The sequence below is a fragment of the Salmo salar genome, chromosome 04, assembly GCF_965601325.2.
Source record: "Salmo salar chromosome 04, fSalSal1, whole genome shotgun sequence".
Classification (NCBI taxonomy): domain Eukaryota; kingdom Metazoa; phylum Chordata; class Actinopteri; order Salmoniformes; family Salmonidae; genus Salmo; species Salmo salar.
Genome location: NC_138294.1, coordinates 73,270,722 through 73,294,806, shown reverse-complemented (window position 1 = coordinate 73,294,806; position 24,085 = coordinate 73,270,722). Strand labels below are relative to the sequence as shown.

General features: G+C 44.2%; 1 protein-coding gene across 1 annotated transcript in view; it reads right to left on the bottom strand.

Moving 5' to 3' along the window:
* Window positions 1–17,548, bottom strand: part of LOC106603710 (glycerophosphodiester phosphodiesterase domain-containing protein 5) — a 28,554-nt gene extending 11,006 nt beyond the window's left edge. The window contains exons 1-8 of the mRNA XM_014197718.3: window positions 17,005–17,548; window positions 10,732–10,975; window positions 9,673–9,776; window positions 4,179–4,272; window positions 1,334–1,393; window positions 865–963; window positions 680–773; window positions 155–300 (exon numbers count right to left, since the gene is read on the bottom strand). Coding sequence (XP_014053193.1) covers window positions 155–300; window positions 680–773; window positions 865–963; window positions 1,334–1,393; window positions 4,179–4,272; window positions 9,673–9,776; window positions 10,732–10,899 — 765 coding nt within the window. The 5' untranslated portion in view covers window positions 10,900–10,975; window positions 17,005–17,548. The remainder of the gene's footprint in view (window positions 1–154; window positions 301–679; window positions 774–864; window positions 964–1,333; window positions 1,394–4,178; window positions 4,273–9,672; window positions 9,777–10,731; window positions 10,976–17,004) is intronic.
* Between the last annotated feature and the right edge of the window lie 6,537 nt (window positions 17,549–24,085).

Sequence of the window (24,085 nt, the reverse complement as noted above, 5' to 3'; positions counted from 1 at the left end):
AGTTACTGGCCCAACGCTCTAACCACTAGGCTACCTGCAGTCAGTTAGTAATGAAAAGAGTTGATGAGAATGGGTTGGTGTTGATGGGAATAGGTTTTTAGCTAAGGATAAGAATGGGTTGGCATTAATGGCGTTGCTCATGAGGCCTACCCACCATGGGTGCCCCTCTGTGCCCGATCAGGGCTGGTGCGAGGCCCAAAGTGCTCTCCTCTTTAAGGCAGGGCGAGTACATGCCCAGGGGCACCAGGTAGAGGGCACACAGCACCGCCAGGTACAGCCCCATGATGAGCGCCTGCCCAACTGGAACACACAGACACACTGTTTACAAAGGGATACAGTTATTCATTTGTGGTTGATATATGGAATCTGATGTGAATTTCCTCAAGACTAAAGAAATTAGACCAGAATAAAAATGATAAGTAAAACAAATAATTATATTTAAACAGAACATAAATATCTACAGATGTATTCTTTATTATATGCAGACATCACTGTTGAGATAGAAAACCTCCCTAAAGTTTCACACATCAGAGATGTTCACTGTTGAAATAGAAAACCTCTGAAGTTTTCTTGCTTGCCCTAGTTTTGAAGTCAGTATTTGCCTTATTCTACTCTGTAATTAGCATATTATGTATACAGCTGCTCAAACAAGCCTCACCTACTCAATCACAAGTCTCACCTTTCCTATTGATGTCATAGAAATGCAAGGCTATTGGCCAGGACAGGAGTGTCATCAGCAAGACTCCTCCCACGTGTAAATATGGTGCCGTCACCTATTAAGAACAAACATATTGCAGGAGGTGAAGTAAAGAGGAAATAAAGAGAGAGAGATGACTATAATAGAAGAAAGAAGGGAGGCCCCACCTGGAAAGAGAGGAGAAGAGTGGTCCACTCTTTGCTACATAGGTCAGACAGCACTGCTATGGCCAGAATGGAGAAGGCTAGACTCACCAGGACCCCAATCTGGCAACACATCCGGAGGAGCAGTACAGTTAGGACAACAGACAACCATTGGCACCTTACCCTTTTCACACTAATGAGCACTTCATTTTGCACTGAGCTGAGCACAATTAATTTTCACTTCATTTTTTCAGGATCTATCCATAAATCTGCAGCATTCAGCATTTCATCAATCTTATCTTCTACCAGGCAGTCAGCAATTTCATCTAGCTAAAGTCATACATTTCATCTAGACATGGAAAAATGGATGGGATGATTCTAAAGCTTATAAGAGCAGAGGATGTCTAGGAGAGACAGTGAGGATAGGAAACACGAGATAGAGAAGTAGGCAGAGGAAGTTGAAATTAGGCAGGGGAAGGCGTGTGGACGTTACCTTGTGGCCCCAGTGTAGGTACAGCTTCTGTCCCTCTGACAGCAGACACACAGCCAACAGCTACAAATTAAAACACACACACACACACACACACACACACACAGATCATCAGAGAGCTAAGTACAGCATAGCCCTGGTACTGTATAGTACAGTATAGCCCTGGTACAGTATATCCCTGGTACAGTATATTCCTGGTACAGTAAAGCTCTGGTTCAGTACAGTATATCCCTGGTACAGTATATTCCTGGTACAGTAAGCTCTGGTTCAGTACAGTACATTCCTGGTACAGTACAGCTCTGGTTCAGTATAGTATAGCCCTGGTACAGTACATCTCTGGTACAGTATAGTACAGTATATTCCTGGTACAGTACAGCTCTGGTTCAGTACAGTATAGCCCTGGTACAGTACAGTATAGCTCTGGTTCAGTACAGTACATTCCTGGTACAGTACAGTATAGCTCTGGTTCAGTTCAGTACAGTATATTCCTGGTACAGTACAGCTCCGGTTCAGTACAGTATAGCTCTGGTTCAGTACAGTATAGCTCTGGTTCAGTACAGTATAGCTCTGGTTCAGTACAGTATATTCCTGGTAGAGTACAATATAACTCTGGTTCAGTACAGTACAGTAAATCCCTGGTACAGTACAGCTATGGTTCAGTATAGTACAGTATATTCCTGTTACAGTACAGCTCTGGCTCAGTACAGTACAGCCCTGGTACAGTACATCTCTGGTACAGTACAGTATATTCCTGGTACAGTACAGTATAGCTCTGGTTCAGTACAGTATAGCCCTGGCACAGTACAGTATAGCTCTGGTTCAGTACAGTATATTCCTGGTTCAGTACAGCTCTGGTTCAGTACATCCCTGGTACAGTACAGTACATCCCTGGTACAGTATAGTACAGTACATTCCTGGTAGAGTAAAATATAACTCTGGTTCAGTACAGTCCAGTAAATCCCTGGTAAAGTACAGCTATGGTTCAGTATAGTACAGTATATTCCTGGTACAGTACAGCTCTGGTACAGTATAGTACAGTATATTCCTGTTACAGTACAGCTCTGGCTCAGTACAGTAGAGTATATTCCTGGTACGGTAAAGTATACAGTACAGTTCTCATCACTAAGCTAAGGACCTTGGGACTAATCACCTCCCTCTGCAACTGGATCCTGGACCGACCCCAGGATCATGGGCCGACCCCAGGTGGTAAGTGTAGGTAACAACACATTCGCCATGCTGATCCTCAACACGGGGGCCCCTCAGGGGTGCGTGCTCAGTCCCCTCCTGTACTCCCGGTTCACTCATGACTGCACGGCCAGGCACAACTCAAACACCATCATTAAGTTGGCCAATGACACAACAGCGGTAGGCCTGTTCAGCGACAACGATGAGACAGCCTATAGGGAGGAGGTCAGAGACCTGACTGTGTGGTGCAAGGACAACAACCTCTCCATCAACGTGATCAAGACAAAGGAAATTATTGTGGACTACAGGAAAAGGAGGACCGAGCACGCCCCCATTCTCATATACTGGACTGTAGTGGAGCAGGTTGAGAGCTGCAAGTTCCTTTCCGTCCACATCACCAACAAACTAACATGGTACAAGCACACCAAGACAGTCGTGAAGAGGGCACAACAGGAAACTGAAAAGATTTGGCATGGGTCCTCAGATGCTCAAACGGTTTTACAGCTGCACCATCGAGAGCATCCTGACGGGTTGCATCACTCCCTGGTATGGTAACGGCTCGGCCTCCGACTGCAAGGCACTACAGAGGGTAGTGAGTACGGCCCAGTACATCACCGTGGCCAAGCTTTCCTGCCATCCGGACCTCTATACCAGGCGGTGTCAGAGGAAGGCCCTAAAAATTGCCAAAGACTCCAGCCACCTTAGTTATAGACTGTTCTCTCTGCTATCACGGCAGGCAGTACCGGAGTGCCAAGTCCAGGTCCAAGAGGCTTCTAAACAGCTTCTACCCCCAAGCCATAAGACTCCTGAACATCTAATCAAATGGCTACCCAGACTATTTGCATTGCCCCCCCCCCCCCCACACACTGCTACTACTCTGTTATTATCTATGCATAGTCACTTTAATAACTCTACCTACATGTACATATTACCTCGATTACCTCAACACCGGTGCCCCCGCACATTGACTCTGTACCGGTACCCCTGTATGTAGTCCCACTATTGTTACTTACTGCTGCTCTTTAATTATTTGTTATTCTTATCTCTTACTTTTAGGTATTTTCTTAAAACTGCATTGTTGGTTAAGGGCTTGTAAGTAAGCATTTCACTGTAAGGTCTACTACACCTGTTATATTCAGCACGTGACAAATAAAATGTGATGTATAGCTCTGGTGCAATACAGTATATCCCTGGTACAGTACAGTATAGCTCTGGTTCAGTATAGTACAGTATATTCCTGGTACAGTACAGTATAGCTCTGGTTCAGTATAGTACAGTATATTCCTGGTACAGTACAGCTCTGGTTCAGTACAGTATATCCCTGGTACAGTACAGCTCTGGTTCAGTATATCCCTGGTACAGTACAGTATAGCTCTGGTTCAGTATAGTTCAGTATATCCCTGGTACAGTACAGTATAGCTCTGGTTCAGTACAGTATATCCCTGGTACAGTACAGTATAGCTCTGGTTCAGTATATCCCTGGTACAGTACGTAGCTCTGGTTCAGTATAGTACAGTATATCCCTGGTACAGTACAGTATAGCTCTGGTTCAGTATAGTACAGTATATCCCTGGGGGGATCCCCAGATTGATCTGTGACTGATTTATGCTTGCCCTCCAAACCCCCTTGTGGAGCCCCACAAACAAACACACACCCCCCTCACCAGCAGCAGAGTGACGTAGCTGAAGAAGGCAGCAGCGATGACGAGCAACACCACAGACCAGGGGAACCAGAAACCCAGATTCCCAAAGTTAAACCTGGAGAAAGAGAGAGAAAATCGGAAGGAAGCAAGCGAGCGAGAGAGCAAGGATGGCGATGAGAGTTGAGAGGGGAGATGTGTGTGTGTGTGTGTGTGTGTGTGTGTGGGGGGGGGGGGGTACTCAGGGCTCAATTGTCCCTCTAAACACTCTGACATCAATGCAAATGTAATCAAAAATCATATTAAACACTTATCAACAGTGTCATGTTTTTAAATTCACTGTTAGGCTACATTTTTTGACCTCACTGTGATGATCAATTTGAAGAAAGAAGTTCAACAACAGGTTGAAGCTGGAAAACATGGTCGTCGTGGATGTTGTTCCAAACAACACAATTGATGTTGTTTCAAAGCCAAATAATGAAATGGACAGCTATTTCTAAGGTGATGATTAATTTAAAGAATTTAAGACGTTGAATGTAGATCACTTATACACATATTAGAGCTTATGTATACGCCTATACAGAGCCTTCAGAAAATATTCATACCCCTTGACTTATTCCACATTTTGTTGTGTTACAACCTGAATTCTAAATGGATTAAACATATAATTGTTTTCACCCATCTAAAAACAGACACACAATACCCCATAATGACAAAGTGAAAACATATTTTTTGAAAATTAAATACAGAAATATATAATTTACATAAGTATTCACACCCAAGTCAATACTTTGTAGAAGCACCTTTGGCAGCGATTACAGCTGTGAGTCTTTCTGGATAAGTCTCTAAGAGCTTTCCACACCTGGATTGTGCAACATTTGCCCATTATCCTTTTCAAAATTCTTCAAGCTCTGTCAAATTGTTTGTTGATAATTGCTAGACATCATTTTCAGGTCTTGACATAGATTTTAAAGTAGATTTAGTCAAAACTGTAACTCGGTCACTCAGGAACATTCACTGTCTTCTTGGTAAGCAACTCCAGTGTAGATTTGGCCTTGTATTTTAGGTTATTGTCCTGCTGAAAGGTGAATTAATCTCCCAATGTCTGGTGGAAAGCAGACTGAACCAGATTTTCCCCTAGGATTTTGCCTGTGCTTAGCTCAATTCCATGTATTTTTATCCTATAAAAACTCCCTGGTCCTTAACGATTACAAGCATTTTTATTTGATTTTTATTTCACCTTTATTTAACCAGGTAGGCTAGTTGAGAACAAGTTCACATTTACAACTGCGACCTGGCCAAGATAAAGCATAGCAATTCGACACATACAACAACAGAGTTACACATGGAATAAACAAACATACAGTCAATAATACAGTAGAACAAAAGAAAACAAAAGGTCTATATACAGTGAGTGCAAATGAGGTAAGTTAAGGCAATAAATAGGCCATGGTGGCGAAGTAATTACAATATAGCAATTAAACACTGGGATGGTAGATGTGCAGAAGACGAATGTGCAAGTAGAGATACTGGGGTGCAAAGGAGCAAGATAAATAAATAAATACAGTATGGGGATGAGGTAGGTAGATAGCCCATCTGTAAACAGCCCATCTATGTACAGGTGCAGTGATCTGTGAGCTGCTCTGACAGCAGGTGCTTAAAGCTAGTGAGGGAGATATGAGTCTCCAGCATCAGAGATTTTTTCAGTTCGTTCCAGTCATTGGCAGCAGAGAATTGGAAGGAAAGACGACCAAAGGAGGAATTGGCTTTGGGGGTGACCAGAGAGATATACCTGCTGGAGCGCGTGCTACGAGTGGGTGCTGCTATGGTGACCAGTGAGCTGAGATAAGGAGGGCTTTACCTAGCAGAGACTTGTAGATAACCTGTAGCCAGTGGGTTTGGCGACGAGTATGAAGCGAGGGCCAAAAAACGAGAGCGTACAGGTCGCAATCGTGGGTAGTGTATGGGGCTTTGGTGACAAAACGGATGGCACTGTGATAGACTGCATCCAGTTTGTTGAGTAGAGTGTTGGAGGCTATTTTATAGATGACGTCACCGAAGTCGAGGATCGGTAGGATGGTCAGTTTTACGAGGGTATGTTTGGCAGCATGAGTGAAGGATGCTTTGTTGCGATATAGGAAGCCGATTCTAGATTTAATTTTGGATTGGAGATGCTTAATGTGAGTCTGGAAGGAGAGTTTACAGTCTAACCAGACACCCAGGTATTTGTAGTTGCCCACGTATTCTAAGTCAGAGCCGTCCAGAGTAGTGATGCTGGATAGGCGAGCAGGTGCGGGCAGTGATCGATTGAATAGCATGCATTTAGTTTTACTTGCGTTTAAGAGCAGTTGGAGGCCACAGAAGGAGAGTTGTATGGCATTGAAGCTCGTCTGGAGGTTAGTTAACACAGTGTCAAAAGAGGGGCCAGAAGTATACAGAATGGTGTCGTCTGCGTAGAGGTGGATCAGAGAATCACCAGCAGCAAGAGCAACATCATTGATGTATACAGAGAAGAGAGTCGGCCCGAGAATTGAACCCTGTGGCACACCCATAGAGACTGCCAGAACTCTATCAGAGAAGTAGTTGGTAAACCAGGCGAGGCAATCATTTGGGAAACCAAGGCTGTCGAGTGTGCCAATAAGAATGTGGTGATTGACAGAGTCGAAAGCCTTGGCCAGGTCGATGAATACGGCTGCACAGTAATGTCTCTTATCAATGGCGGTTATGATGATGTTTAGGACCTTGAGCGTGGCTGAGGTGCACCCATGACCAGCTCTGAAACCAGATTGCATAGCGGAGAAGGTACAGTGGGATTCGAAATGGTCGGTAATCTGTTTGTTAAGTTGGCTTTCGAAGACCTTAGAAAGACAGGATAGGATAGATATAGGTCTGTAGCAGTTTGGGTCTAGAGTGTCACCCACTTTGAAGAGGGGGATGACCGCGGCAGCTTTCCAGTCTTTGGGAATCTCAGACCATACGAAAGAGAGGTTGAACAGGCTAGTAATAGGGGTTGCAACAATTTCGGCAGATAATTTTAGAAAGAGAGGGTCCAGATTGTCTAGCCCGGCTGATTTGTATAGGTCCAGATTCTACAGCTCTTTCAGAACATCAGCTATCTGGATTTGGGTGAAGGAGAAATGGTGGGGGCATACCCATAACATGATGCAGCCACCACTATGCTTGACAATATAGAGAGTGGTACTCAGTAATGTGTTGTATTGGATTTTCCCCAAACATAACACTTCTTATTCAGGACAAAAAGTGAATTGTTTTGCCACATTTCTTTGCAGTATTTGCCTTGTTGCAAACAGGATGCATATTTTGGATTTTCTTTTTCTTCTGTACAGGCTACCTTCTTTTCACTCTGTCAATTAAGTTAGTATTGTGGAGTAGCTACGTTGTTGATCCAGCTTAAGTTTTCTCCTATCAGCCATTAAACTCTAACTGTTTTAAAGTCACCATTGACCTCATTGTGAAATCCCTGAGCGGTTTCCTTCCTCTCTGGCAGGAAGGAAGTACGCCTGTATCTTTGTAGTGACTGGGTGTATTGATACACCATCCGAAGTGTAATTAATAACTTCACCATGCTCTAAAGGATAGTCAATGTCTGCTTTTGTATTTTTACCCATCTACCAATAGGGGCCCTTCTTTGCGAGGCATTGGAAAACCTCCCTCGACTTTGTGGTTGAATCTGTGTTTGAAATTCACTGCTTGACTGAGGGACCCCAAAATAATTGTATGTGTGTGGTATAGAGATGAGGTAGTCATTCAAAAATCATGTTAAGCACTATTGTTGCACATAGAGTGAGTCATTGACTTTTTAAGCAAATTTGTACTCCTGAACTTATTTAGGCTTGCGCTTGCCATAACAAAGGGTTTGAATACTTTCTTGACTCAAGACATTTCAGCTTTCATTTGTAATTAATTTATAAACATTTTAAAAAACATAATTCCACTTTTACATTATAGGGTATTGTGTGTAGGAAAGTTACAAATTATATAAATGTAATCAATTATAAATTCAGTCTGTAACAAGTCAAGGGGTGTGAATACTTTCTGAAGGCACTGTATATGAGCCCAAGCCTGAAAAAAATTATGAATTAAAATAATGATTGTGCGGTTATACAATACATAACCTAATAGCCTACCGCATATTACGCATGCCAGAAAAACATAACAAAATACATACATTTAAGATGTCTTTGGTACATAATTGGTCTAGCCTATACTCCAAAACAAAATAAATTATAGTAATCGTCTTTGAGTGTGGACTGTATTATTACACATACTGGATGGACTGTTACCTTATGCTACACTCCAAACTTTCTATCCATGCGTCTGGGAGAGAATGTATAGGCCAAGACGATGCTATTGGTTCATTGATTGTGCAGGTCGGTTTAATGAGTTAGCCTACAATTATAGTGAATTTTGTATTTGATTTTGAATAGCCTAGTAATAGGGCCTTTTTTATATTTTCATAATTAATAGGCTGACAATACCTTTAGCTACAGAATATCTCCTCCTCTCGCTTCTTATTTCTTTCTCGAGCGTGCAGAGATGGGGCCTGTCAACAGTTTAATTAAATATGTTTCGTTGTTACTATTGATGTTCCTGTACAGATTTCTCTTGGTTTGGTCCCAAATGAAGCACTGGGTAGCTTTAGGATCATGGTTGGAGAGCCCATGACATACAGAGTTTGGGCGGAATATCACCTGTCTCTCAGCAAGAGGCTGCATGCTCCTCAAACAGTGGTTGATGTGTGAAATGAAAGAAGTGTTCTTATAAGCCCAGACATGTCCACAATCCTGTGTGAATGCAGAATTTTGATGGTTGCCTCTAAAAAGAGCAGAATCCCAGCTGCTACTGTATTTAAGTTAATTTCTCAGCTGCTCCACTATGTTATAAAACCGGAGGAACCTACCCAGTATAATTTCAACTAAGGGAAAGTGGCCTCCATTCGCTATTCCAGTGCATACGGATGACATGTCTTTTTCCCCCTGCCCCTGTTCCCTTGTTCCCCTGTTCCTGCTCATTTGATAATGCACCATTCCAAATCGAAATAAATGTTACATATTAGTAAAGACAAGATTACATTTAGAATAGTCTGATGGGTGAAAATATGATCGCTTGATGAGAGAACAGGGTGTGCAGCCTGAGGCAAAGAACAGAGCAAGCTTTTTATGCGACTTTTTCAAATAGTCAATAGCAATAGTTGTGGCTATACAGTAGGAGGTAATGTTGTTAATGTGATGCAGGAGAGGAGATTCTCCTGACAGGAACACCACTGAATCTCAATGAGATACTCCTGCTGCTACCGCTGCTGCCTGCCACAGAGTTGTGGTCTGGCCTTGCACGTGTGTGTGTGTGTGTGTGTGTGTGTGTGTGTGTGTGTGTGTGTGTGTGTGTGTGTGTGTGTGTGTGTGTGTGTTTGAGTCATTATATATTTGAATGCTTGTTCATACTTAGATTTGTGTTTACATTACATTGTAGTCAGACCTACCATAATAGTCAGACCTACCAGTCAAAATCATTGTAGTCATTCTGAGCTTCACTCCAGAAGTAGAGGAAGACCAGTGTGAGACAGAATGTCACGATGAGGAGTGCAAAGCTGGCACATTCCAACTGCAGGGGAGAGAAACCCAATAAGTCCCACATAGTGACTTCATAACAAATGCATAACCCATATACTGTTGGCATGGAAATGTACACTAACAAGTAATTACCAGTGATGAGGATTGACCCCACAACATATTGGTGGCAAGGCAGGGATTCACGGCCAGAGCCACTACCTTCGCCAAACCTTTTTCACTTCTATTTGTGTTTTCCCCTGGCATATGAGGTAAACAACTCAAGCCTGGGCTAACATTAGTCAATGGACTGTCACACAGCAAGTTTTTGCAGCATTAAAAGGAAAACTCCACCCAGAAACTATTAGTCCATTGTTGCTATAGTCCCAAAAATGTTTTGCATGTCAGCAATCAAGTTTTCAAGATATATAACTTTCAAAATACAGCTGCTATTTCTGTATTTTGAAAGTTATATATCTTGAAAAGTTGATTGCTGACATGCAAAACATTTTTGGGACTATATCAACAGTAGAACAATGAAACAAATACTAAAAGGAATTTTCCTTTAAATGCTCTTACAAAACACAAGAGTGCTATTCTTTGAAAGGGCTGAATGTATGCATTTATTGCATAGAATGCTTTCCATACAGTTGAGGGAATGCACTTTGAACTCTGAGGAGAGGGAGGAATGCGAAGAAAAGCTCCTTACTGGCTAAACAGTGATTGTAAAACTGTGACAGTAAAAATTATGTAAGACATGAAAGATATTGACAGAGTGAAGGAGAGAAAGAAAGAGAACTTGTGTGTGGACACGCATGCATATGTGCATGTGAGAGAGAGAGTACAGTGTAGTAGTAGTGTGTGTGAGTATAGTCTCTGTCAGGGGTATAAAACCATCCTGTGAAATGACCAGATATTTAACAAACAAAAACAACTTTTCACATCAAATGATCTCACTTGGGAACTCAATCCCCCCGTCCTGTCCCTGTTTGACCCCTGACATCCCTGACCTTGCTGCAGCAGCAGTCTCCCGGCATGGCGCGGGTCCTCTGGTAGCGTCTCCATTGACAGCCGTAGAGGCCGGCCAGGCATGAGACAAAGGGCTGGTGCTCGTAGCGCTGCAGTAGCCGACAGCGCACCACAGGCAGCTTCCCTAGGGTGGTCAGAGAGGGGGCCATGGCTCACACACACAACACCAATCACACACAAGAGATAGAGAGTGGAAGAAGTGGATGATGAGAGGAGCGTGAGGACCTGGGAATGAAGAGAGTAAAGGGAGAAATCGTGTTAATATTGTAGCGACCCAAACCAAAGCCTAACTGGCTACCCAGACTATTTGCATTGCCCCCCCCCCCCCCCCCCCCGTCACAAGCGTTGTTGTAGGTAGTGGACCAAACTGCAGCGGGTATATTTATCTTCTTCTTTATTAAAGAAAAACACTTAAACAAAACAAACGACGAAAACAGTCCCGTAAGGTGCACAGACTATACAGGAAACAACCACCCACAAAACACAAGAGAAAACTAACCCACAAAACACAAGAGAAAACTAACCCAACTAAATATGGCCTCCAATTAGAGGCAACGACAACCAGCTGCTTCTAATTGGAGGTCCTACCAAAACCAACATAGAAATAGAAAAACTAGAACATAACCCAAAACCCCCCGAAACACACAAACCAAACACCCTCTGCCACGCCCTGACCAAACTACAATAACAAACAACCCCTTTTACTGGTCAGGACGTGACAGTAAAGGTGCAGACCACGGATGCACCGAAACACAAAACACCCCACAAAAATAACCCCAAACTAAAGGGAGGGAAGGGAGGGTGGCCGCTGTCACCGACGGCTCCCGTGCTACACCCCCCCTCCCCAATCCTCCAACTACGGAGGTGGCTCAGGCTCCGGTTTTAGTCCCCATTCAAACCTGCCCACCCCCCTTGAAAGCTCATGGCTGTAGACCACTGCTGAAGGATCTGGGCTCAGGAGCGTCGCTGGAGACCTCGGGCTCAGGAGCGTCGCTGGAGACCTCGGGCTCAGGAGCGTCGCTGGAGACCTCGGGCTCAGGAGCGTCGCTGGAGACCTCGGGCTCAGGAGCGTCGCTGGAGACCTCGGGCTCAGGAGCGTCGCTGGAGGCCCCGGGCTCAGGGCGTCGCTGCAGGCTCCGGACCGTGGGCCGTCTCTGCAGGCTCCGGACCGTGGGCCGTCTCTGCAGGCTCCGGACCGTGGGCCGTCTCTGCAGGCTCCGGACCGTGGGCCGTCTCTGCAGGCTCCGGACCGTGGGCCGTCTCTGCAGGCTCCGGACCGTGGGCCGTCTCTGCAGGCTCCGGACCGTGGGCCGTCTCTGCAGGCTCCGGACCGTGGGCCGTCTCTGCAGGCTCCGTCGGTTCCGGACTGTAGGACGTCGCCGGAAGCACTGGACGGGGAACTGTCGCCGGAAGCACTGGACGGGGAACTGTCGCCGGACGCTCTGGACGGGGAACTGTCGCCGGAAGCTCTGGACGGGGAACTGTCGCCGGAAGCTCTGGACGGGGAACTGTCGCCGGAAGCTCTGGACGGGGACTGCGCATTGAACGCCTGATGCGTGGGGCTGGCTTTGGAGGCGCCAGACTAGTGACACGCACCACAGGGCTAGTGCGAGGAGCAGGAACAGGACATACTGGACTGGGCAGGCGCACTGAAGGCCTGATGCGTGGGGCTGGCTTTGGAGGTGCCAGACTATTTACACGCACCTCAGGGCTAGTGCGAGGAGCAGGAACAGGATACACTGGGTCTTGAATACGCACTGGAGGTCTGGAGCACACAGCCTGCACAACCCGTCCTAGCTGGATTGTCACTGTAGCCCTGCACGGGCAGAGTGCTGGCACAGGGCGAACTGGGCTGTGCCGAGGCATGATGGCTGCCGTGCGTAGAGCAGGCGCAGGGTAGCCTGGGCCTAGGAGACGCACTGGTGGCCAGATGTGCTGTGCCGGCGCACTTCTCCCTGGCTGGATGCCCACTCTAGCACGGCACTTGCAGGGGCTGGTATCAACCGTACCGGACTGTGCTTGCGGATGGGCGAGACCGTGCGCACTTCCGCATAGCACTTTTACTGGTCAGGACGTGACACCCCCCCTCTTTTACGCTGCTGCTACTCTGTTTATTATCTATGCATAATCACCTTAATACCTCTACCTACATGTACATATTACCTCGACTAACCGGTGCCCCCGCACATTGACTCTGTACCGGTACCCCCTGTATATTGCCTCGCTATTGTTATTTTACTGCTGCTCTTTAATTATTTGTAACTTTTTTTTTTATTAGTTAACACATATTTTTCTGAAAACTGAATTTTTGGTTAAGGGCTTGTAAGTAAGAATTTCACTGTAAGGTCTACACCGGTTGTATTCAGCACATGTGACAAATAAAATTTGATTTGATCTTGTCAAGGGGTTTCAGTTTTCACAAGGTCCCGGGTTCAAGCCCCGCTCGGGCCTTCAAGCCCCGCCTTCATCACAAAAGGTAGAGATTGTGGAGAAGGACAATGAGTAAAAAGAAGTCGAGTCTAACCTTAAACCTGGCTCCCAAACATTTAACAACTGCTGTAGGCCTGGATGATGAATCAATCAAACCATACTAGGTACGTGATTACAGGCTAGGTGAAGGACAAGCCCCATTCTGACACACATCGTCATTTTCACAATGCTTCAGTTTGGGATGGTTACAGTCTCTGAATTTGGGGATTTCTCTCTGAGGGATCCACAACTCACTAACTTGTACCTTGATTGTGGGCTAGTGGGCTACTACGTGTTAGTTGACCACCATCTATTATGTTTACTGTTAAATGACAAAGAAAGAGATTAGCCATGGATTACTGGAATAGCACTGTATAACAATTTATCCAAAAACAAATCATTTCGACTGTCAAATGTTTTCTTTCACAATATCAAAATAGAAACATCTCCTTGCTTTAAAGTCAAACCATATTTTTGGAAAGTTCATATGCTGAGCTAGCCATTAAAAAAGTATGGTCCACAGATCTAATTGAATCTGAAAATCCCTTTAACTAGAACATAATATGGAAAAATAGGACCTTGGCATCCCCTAATCCGAACCATAAATGTATACATAAATGTGTTCACAGTCTGTATTTAACACCAAGGAAACGTTTTATGATGAAATTTGTCCCAACTATTCACTGTGTCCCTTAAATCAGGTAGGCACATTCCTTCATATGATGTCGGAGTGCCCTGCAGTTAAAAATGCTTCTGGGGCAAAGTTACAACATTCATTTCGAAGTGCATGAATTTAAATATTCAATGCTTGCACCTATTATTTTATTTGACAATGATAACACCTTGAATCTCTCAATCAATCAGAGAAAAGTATTGCTGGCAGGCATCACTGGAGCGATATTTTTTTTTGGGGGGGGGGGGGGGGGGGGGGGGGGGTCTAAATGGCACCTCACTCTTTCCCATTTAACCAGGGATACAGTTACTGCTAGAAGTTATAACAAAATGATTGACAGCGAGAATGTGCTAGTAAAGGAACAATTGAGACTCTGGGGATGGATGGGTAGGAGTGGGACTGATAAGCAACCTCGTTTGGTGGGTGGAATGGGAAGGAGTGGGGCATGGTTTCCGGGTGGGGAGGGAGGATGCGGGCGGGCGGGTGGATGGGGAATGGATTGGGGTTATTTTGTATGCATTTCTTTGATTGTTTTTGTACCTGTAATCCCCCTCTGTAAAATGACTAAATTAAAGACATTTCACAAAAAATAAACTATTGTTGGTATTTATTTTTCATTTTTTTCTTAATATACAGTTGAAGTCGGAAGTTTACATACACTTAGGTCAGAGTCATTAAAACTAGTTTTTCAACCACTCCACAAATTTCTTGTTAACAAACTATAGTTTTGGCAAGTCGGTTAAGACATCTACTTTGTGCATGACACAAGTCATTTTTCCAACAATTGTTTACAGACAGATTATTTCACTTACCACAATTCCAGTGGGTCAGAAGTTTACATACACTAAGTTGACTGTGCCTTTAAACAGCTAGGAAAATTCCTGAAAATGATGTCATGGCTTTAGAAGCTTCTGATTGACATCATTTGAGTAAATTGGAGGTGTACCTGTGGATGTATTTCAAGGCCTACCTTCAAACTCAGTGCCTCTTTGCTTGACATCATGGGAAAATCAAAAGCAATCAGCCAAGACCTCAGAAAAAAGATTGTAGAACTCCACAAGTCTGGTTCATCCTTGGGAGCAATTTCCAAACGCCTGAAGGTACCACATTCATATGTACAAACAATACTACGCAAGTATGAACACCATGTGACCACGCAGCCGTCATACCGCTCAGGAAGGAGACGCGTTCTGTCTCCTAGAAATTAATGTACTTTGGTGCGAAACATGCAAATCAATCCCAGAACAACAGCAAAGGACCTTGTGAAGATGCTGGAGGAAACAGGCATAAAAGTATCTATATCCACAGTAAAACGAGTCCTGTATCGACATAACCTGAAAGGCCGCTCAGCAAGGAAGAGGCCACTGCTCCAAAACCGCCATAAAAAAGGCAGACTACGGTTTGCAACTGCACATGGGGACAAAGATCATACTTTTGGAGAAATGTCCTCTGGTCTGATGAAACAAAAATAGAACTGTTTGGCCATAATGACCATCGTTATGTTTGGAGGAAAAGGGGGATGCTTGCAAGCCGAAGAATACCATCCCAACCGTTAAGCACAGGGGTGGCAGCATCATGTTGTGGGGGTGCTTTTCTGCAGGGGGGGCTGGTGCACTTCATAAAATAGATGTCATCATGAGGATGGACAATTATGTGGATATACTGAAGCAACATCTCAAGACATCAGTCAGGAAGTTAAAGCTTGGTCGCAAATAGGTCTTCCAAATGAACAATGACCCCAAGCATACTTCCAAAGTTGTGGCAAAATGGCTTAAGGACAACAAAGTCAAGGTATTGGAGCGGCCATCACAAAGCCCTGACCTTAATCCTATAGAACATTTGTGGGCAGAACTGAAAAAGCTTTTGCGAGCAAGGAGGCCTACAAACCTGACTCAGTTACACCAGCTCTGTCAAGAGGAATGGGCCAAAATTCACCCAACTTATTGTGGGAAGCTTGTGGAAGGCTACCTGAAACGTTTGACACAAGTTAAACAATTTAAAGGCAATGCTACCAAATACTACGGGGGCCAGTATGAAAAAAAAAGGGGAGAAAAAAAAACAAACATGAAATGTATCACTACTGTAAGTCGCTCTGGATAAGAGCGTCTGCTAAATGACTAAAGTGTAAATGTAAAATGTGGATGTTTTACAGCTTCCGTCCCTCTCCTCGCCCCGAACCAGGGACCCTCTGCACAAATCAACAAGTGACACCCACGAAGCATCGTTACCCATCGCTCCACAAAAGCCGCGGCCCTTGCAGTGTAAGGGGAACAACTACTTAAGGTCGCAGAGCGAGTGACGTTGAAACGCTATTAACGCGCACCACCGCTAACTAACTAGCCATTTCACATCGGTTACATATGTAAACTTCTGACCCACTGGGAAAGTGATGAAAGAAATAAAACCTGAAAGAAATAATTATCTCCTATTATTCTGACATTTCACATTCTTAATATAAAGTGGTGATACTAACTGACCTAAAACAGGGAATTTTTACTAGGATTAAATGTCAGGAATTGTGAAAAACTGAGTTTAAATGTATTTGGCTAAGGTATATGTAAACTTCTGACTTCAACTGTATAATCTGTTGTTGGTGCCTAGGCTACTTAACGCGATCGTTATCTGACAACCAATGACAATATGCAGACATGCCATGCACTATGCTGAAAATGACAAATGTTTCTATGTTATTGGAAAAACTATTTGCATATGAATAGTAGCCCATAGGCTGCAGAAGTTAACGCCTTGATGTAGCTTGTATAGCCTATGTAGGCCTATAGTAGCTGCCCTATGGCGCGGAAATTTCCTCGGGGAACAACAGTATTTACCTGATACAGTAGGCTAACCTACGTGGACAGCTGTTCAAGTTCCAGTTTAAAACACCTATGATACAGAGTCGTCGTGCAGGAAATCGTGAATCCCCTAACATATTGACGAATTGTACACTGTCTGTTCAGGGAACTAGTCAGAGATACGTCTATCCTGTAAGACTGAAGTTATTCAAATGCTAAGAATGTCTATATGTAATATTCAATGCACATAAATGGCACACATGCAAATTATTCCCTATCTAAATCCTTTTCCCGATACTTTACTCTTTTAAATAACCTACCTCAGAAAAGAGTTCCGTTTGATTTCCTGAACTTCCGAAATCCTTGATGTGATGGTTACTCCAGGGGAAGCCGCAGTGCGTATAGTTCCTCTTCCCGGTAATGCACGCCGGCCAGGTAAAGGATACGGTGTTATGTCTAATTGACATCGACTGCCACCTGTTGCAAATGGAGATTTGCTTTCGTGTACAGTTGCGCTATTTCTTTCATCCGGACATCCCCCTCTACTGCACTGGCCTTTGATGTTGAATAACGACGGATACAACGTTACAATTTCCCGACTCTGTAGGCTACTCTTATCACATGACAGTGTGGAGTAGGCTATGGACTCGTTTAGTTACGGACAATATTGTAATCAGAGTTTCAATATCAGCTGACTATATTTCGTATGAAAAAACGTGTGTTATGCAGGGTGGAAAGCCCTAGGACAAATATGTGCTGTTCATTTGAATATGTATTGTGGAGGCGAGGGTTAGGGAATTAAATTGTAATCAAGTTTTTCAGTCTTACGTAACGTAAATCTTACAGCTGCAAATTTACAGCTTTACCAAAGATTTTTTATAACTACCCCAAGAGAGACCGCAGCCTGTCGTTTCCAATGGGAGCAAATTAATCACAGTGGGCAGAACAAGCAAGGAGATGAGCAGAGCCAAGCACGAGCTAGCGAGATCCTATTGGCGCGTTCGGGCATTCCCGTTAGGGAACACCTACTTTGAAGTGCGCGTGTACAATAACGCAATTCACCCTTGCACTCCTTCTAAACAACGCAATTTTTTAAAACTTTGGCAAAGGGTAAAGTCTACAAAACGGAGTACACTCTGTCCGTAACAGATTGTAGTTTTGGGAAGAGAAAGTGTATTGAGATTAAATGTTTCATCGATGAGAAAATTATCAGAATGTCTGCCAAAATCCATCTCAATCTTCTCCCACTGCCGGCCACTGGGCTTTACCTTATCTGGTAGTCGGTGGAAACGCAAACCGGATTCTTCAGATTTATACATCAGGTGAAACATCTGGCCCATCTGTGGCTTTACTGTGTGACATAATCAACTTTCAAAATAAAGGGCCCTAAGAAGTATTTCAAACTGTGCAACAAAGGGGGAAAAAGGTAGCCACAGACATTCTACAAGGATCTCTCTGTGTGTCCCTTTTTTCTTACACACTCAATTTGGCCACCATGAATTCTGAACAATAGTCTAATTTACAAAATAAACTAAACCATGATATTGTAGGGATTTCTGCTAACTGCGACAGTGTAACCCCCCTTGCCGGCCTCCAACAGGCCGACCTGCTAACCACTGCTCAAAAAACGGTTTAACCCTTTTGGGGGGATTGTAACAGGCCTAAGGCAAGGTTTGTTACACTATTCCCTCCTTTCGGGAGAGCGTGTCCCTATGCTTCTCCATACCAAGTACATCACACTTTACTATACCAAGTCCCTCACGTGTGCACGCCTCTCCGATGGCCCCCAAGGCAGCATTCCACCGCTGCCACCAATGTAGCAATTGTTGCTAACGACAACAGCCCATTGCGGGTCTCGAACTCAGTAATTATTTCTATAGGCTTGCTGCTTTGAATTTCTATTTTATTGACAGGACAGCTCTTGAACAAAAAGTCCTGCATATTCTCAGTAATATACATTTCTGGTACATATAGTAAATCAAATGAAAGACATAAAAATAGAAACAGATCCATGTTTTGAAAGATGCCATTTACTGGGTGGATTACCCAGATAATCCAATAGTATAGTCCATAATCTCATAAAAGACCTCTCCATTGCAAAGCAGATGCTGGGTGTGTGTAAGACTCTAACCATGAAAAAAGGGGTAGAACAAAGGACATGTTTCATGTTAGACAGCGCCATAGGAGTCTACTGCCATCTCAGGGAAAGCCCTGTTGGAAATCTGTCTGTTCTCTGCTGGTGTTTGAAGTATATGAGGTGCATTAGAAGTTGTTTGAAGCTGTGACACCAGCAGGTACCAGTTCCTTGTACAGCTTTCCCTCCCTCAATCCTAACCTTTAACCATTAGTGTGGAAAATTCTAAACTGACCCAAGATCAGCATCTAGGGGCAATTTAACCCTACTCTGTTTGATCAATAACAGCAAACTACACTCAAATCAAATCAAGTTTTATTGGTCACATACACATGGTTAGGAGATGTTAATGCAAGTGTAGCGAAATGCAGTAATATCTAACAAGTAATCTAACAATTACCCAACACACACAAATCTAAAGGAGTGAATGAGAATATGTACATATAAATATATGGATGAGCGATGGCCGAGCGGCATAGGCAAGGTGCAATAGGTGATGTAAAATACAGTATATACATATGATATGAGTAATGTAAGACATGTAAACATTATTAAAGTGGCATTATTTAAAGTGGCATTGTTTAAAGTGACTAGTGATCCATTTATTAAAGTGGCCAGTCATTGGGTCTCAATGCAGGCAGCAGCCTCTCTGAGTTAGTGATTGCCATTTAGCAGTCTGATGGCCTTGAGATAGAAGCTGTTTTTCAGTCTCTCGGTCCCTGCTTTGATGCACCTGTACTGACCTCGCCTTCTGAATGGTAGCGGTGTGAACAGGCAGTGGCTCGGGTGGTTGTTGTCCTTGATGATCTTTTTGGCCTTCCTGTGACATCGGGTGCTATAGGTGTCCTGGAGGGCAGGTAGTTTGCCCCCGGTGATGCGTTGTGCAGACTGCACCACCCTCTGGAGAGCCTTGTGGTTGAGGGCGGTGCAGTTGCTGTACCAGGCTGTGATACAGCCCGACAGGATGCTCTCAATTGTGCATCTGTAAAAGTTTGTCAGGGTTTTGGGTGACAAGCCAAATTTCTTCAGCCTCCTGAGGATGAAGAGGCGCTGTTGCGCCTTCTTCACCACACTGTCTGTGTGGTTGGACCATTTCAGTTTGTCTGTGATGTGTACGCTGAGTAACTTAACTTTCCACCTTCTCCACTGCTGTCCCTTCGATGTGGATAGGGGGGTCTGCTGTTTCCTGAAGTCCACGGTCATCTCCTTTGTTTTGTTGACGTTGAGTGAGAGGTTGTTTTCCTGACACCATACTCCGAGTGCCCTCACCTCCTCCCTGTAGGCTGTTTCGTCGTTGTTAGTAATCAAGCCTACTACTGTTTGTGTCGTCTGCAAACTTGATGATTGAGTTGGAGGCGTGCATAGCCACACAGTCATGGGTGAACAGGGAGTACAGGAGGGGGCTGAGCACACACCCTTGTGGGGCCCCAGTGTTGAGGGTCAGCGAAGTGGAGATGTTGTTTCCTATCTTCACCACATGGGGGCGGCCCGTCAGAGAGTCCAGGACCCAATTGCACAGGGCGGTGTTGAGACCCAGGGCCTCCAGCTTGATGATGAGCTTGGAGGGTACTATGGTGTTGAATGCTGAGCTGTAGTCAATGAACAGCATTCTTACATGGGTATTCCTCTTGTCCAGATGGGATAGGGCAGTATGCAGTGTGATGGCGATTGCATCGTCTGTGGTCCTGTTGGGGCAAACTGTATGCAAACTGAAGTGGGTCTAGGGTGGCCAGCAAGGTGGAGGTGATATGGTCCTTGACTAGTCTCTCAAAGCACTTCATGATGACAGAAGTGAGTGCTACGGGGCGGTAGTTATCTTTTCCTTCTTGGGTACAGGAACAATGGTGGCCATCTTGAAGCATGTGGGGACAGCAGACTGTGATAGGGAGCGATTGAATATGTCCGTAAACACACCAGCCAGCTGGTCTGCGCATGCTATGAGGACGCAGCTAGGGATGCCGTCTGGGCCAGCAGCCTTGAGAGGGTTAACACATTTAAATGTTTTACTCACGTCGGCCACGGAGAAGGAGAGGGGAGGGCACAGTCCTTGTTAGCGGCTGCGACGGTGGCACTGTATTATCCTCAAAACGGGCAAAGAAGGTGTTTAGTTTGTCTGGAAGCATGACTTCAGTGTCCATGACGTGGCTGGTTTTCTTTTTGTAGCCCGTGATTTCCTGTAGACCCTGCCACATACGTCTCGTGTCTGAGCCATTGCATTGCGACTCCACTTGGTCCCTGTAGCAACATTTCACTTGTTTGATTGCCTTGTGGAGGGAATAACTACATTGTTTATATTCAGCCATATTCCCAGACCTCTTTCCATGGTTAAATGATATTGTTTGCGCTTTCAGTTTTGCGCGAATGCTGCCATCCATCCACGGTTTCTGGTTAGGGTAGGTTTTAATAGTCACAGTGGGTACAACATCTCCAATGCACTTCCTTATGAACTTACTCACCGAGTCAGTGTATAGATTGATGTTGTTCTCTGAGGCTGACCGGAACATATCCCAGTCCACATGATCAAAACAATCTTGAAGCGTGGATTCCGATTGATCAGACCAGCATTGAATGGTTCTAGTCACTGGTACATCCTGTTTAAGTTTCTGCCTATAAGACGGTAGGAGTAAGATGGCGTCATGGTCGGATTTTCCGAAGGGAAGGCGGGGGAGAGATTTGTATGCATCGTGGAAGTTAGAGTAGCAGTAAATCGAGTGTGTTACCCCCACGAGTACTGCAATCAATATGCTGATAGAATTTAGGTAGCATTATTCTCAAATTTGCTTTGTAAAAATCCCCAGCTACAATGAATGCAGCCTCAGGATATATGGTTTCCAGTTTACATAAAGTCCAGTGAAGTTCCCTGAGGGCTGTCATGGTGTCTGCTTGAGGGGGAATGTACACAGCTGTGACGATAACTGACGAGTATTCTCTTGGGAGGTAATATGGCCGCCATTTGAGTGTAAGGAATTCTAGGTCGGGTGAGCAGAAGGACTTGAGTTCCTGTATGTTGTTATGATTACACCATGGGTCATTAATCATGAAGCATACACATGGCGAGTAGTATACTCGGGAGCGGTGGGCGATGTGCACATCTTCGGAGCCTGATCAGGAGGCCACTCCGTCTGCCCCTTCCGCGGCGCCGTTGTTTTGAGTTGGCTTCTGGGATTAGATCCATTGTCCTGGGTGGTGGTCCAAAACAGAAGATCCGCTTCGGGAAAGTCGTATTCCTGGTCGTAATGTTGGTAAATTGACATCGCTCTTATATCCAATAGTTCTTCCCGGCTGTATGTAAAAAGACTTAAGATTTCCTGGGGTAACAATGTAAGAAATAATACAGTTGAAGTCTGAAGTTTACATACTTTTACTACTAGTATTTGGCTAAGGTGTAAGTAAACATTCCCTGTCTTAGGTCAGTTAGGATCACCACTTATTTTACGAATGTGAAATGTCAGAATATTAGTAGAATGATTTATTTCAGCTTTTGTTTCTTTCATCATCACATTCCCATTGGGTCAGAAGTTTACATACACTCAATTAGTATTTGGTAGCATTGCCTTTAAATTGTTTAACTTGGGTCAAATGTTTCGGGTAGTCTTCCACAAGCTTCCTACAATAAGTTGGGCAAATTTTGTCCCATTCCTCCTGACAGAGCTGGTTTAACTGAGTCAGGTTTGTAGGCCTCCTTGCTCACACATGCTTTTTCAGTTCTGCCCACAAATTTACTATGGGATTGAGGTCAGGGCTTTGTGATGGCCAGTCCAATACCTTGACTTTGTTGTCCTTAAGCCATTTTGCCACAACTTTGGAAGTATGGAAGTGTCATTGTCCATTTGGAAGACCCATTTGTTACCAAGCTTTAACTTCCTGACTGATGTCTTGAGATGTTGCTTCAATATATCCACATAATTGTCCATCCTCATGAAGCCATCTATTTTGTGAAGTGCACCAGTCCCTCCTGCAGAAATGCACCCCCACAACATGATGATGCCACTCCCGTGCTTCACGGTTGGGATGGTGTTCTTCGGCTTGCAAGCTTCCCCCTATTTCCTCCAAACATAACGATGGTCATTATGGCCAAACAGTTCTATGTTTGTTTCATCAGACCAGAGGATATTTCTCCAAAAGTACGATCTTTCTCCCCATGTGCAGTTGCAAACCGTAGTCTGCCTTTTTTATGGCAGGTTTAGAGCAGTGGCTTCTTCCTTGCTGAGCGGCCTTTCAGGTTATGTCGATACAGGACTCGTTTTACTATGGATATAGATACTTTTGTACCTGTTTCCTCCAGCATCTTCACAAGGTCCTTTGCTATTGTTCTGGGATTGATTTGCATGTTTTGCACCAAAGTACGTTCATCTCTAGGAGACAGAACGCGTCTCCTTCCTGAGCGGTATGATGGCTGCGTGGTCCCATGGTGTTTATCCTTGCGTACTATTGTTTGTACAGATAATAGTGGTACCTTCAGGCATTTGGAAATTGTTCCCATGGATGAACCAGACTTGTGGAGGTCTACAATTTTCTTTCTGAGGTCTTGGCTGATTGCTTTTGATTTTCCCATGATGTCAAGCAAAGAGGCACTGAGTTTTAAGGTAGGCCTTGAAATACATCCACAGGTACACCTCCAATTTACTCAAATGATGTCAATCAGAAGCTTCTAAAGCCATGACACCATTTTCTGGAATTTTCCAAGCTGTTTAAAGGCACAGTCAACTTAGTGTATGTAAACTTTTGACCCACTGGAATTGTGATACAGTAAATTATAAGTGAAATAATCTGTCTGTAAACAATTGTTGGAAAAATGACTTGTGTCATGCACAAAGTAGATGTCTTAACCGACTTGCCAAAACTATAGTTTGTTAACATGAAATTTGTGGAGTGGTTGAAAAACGAGTTTTAATGACTCCAACCTAAGTGTATGTAAACTTCCGACTTCAACTGTACATAAAAAAAAAAGCGAGGCGACCATCTCTAGAATGAAGAATGATTATATCTGATAGAAGTCATAACCAACCAATCACAGCAACTCCAAAGTGTGATATAATACAGGCTATACAACAGGTGGGTCTAATCCTGGACGCTGATTGGTTAAAACCGTATTCCAGCCGGTGTCTATTCCACAAAGGTACCACCGGCTAAAGCTATGACATTGAAATGACTATTTATTCTGTTCCATCTCACTGCGCAATCCACTGTCTCATCAGCCCAGCAAGACAATTTACAAACTTGTTCTCCACTGTAAAAAGCATCTAGACATTATCTCCAATTTATTT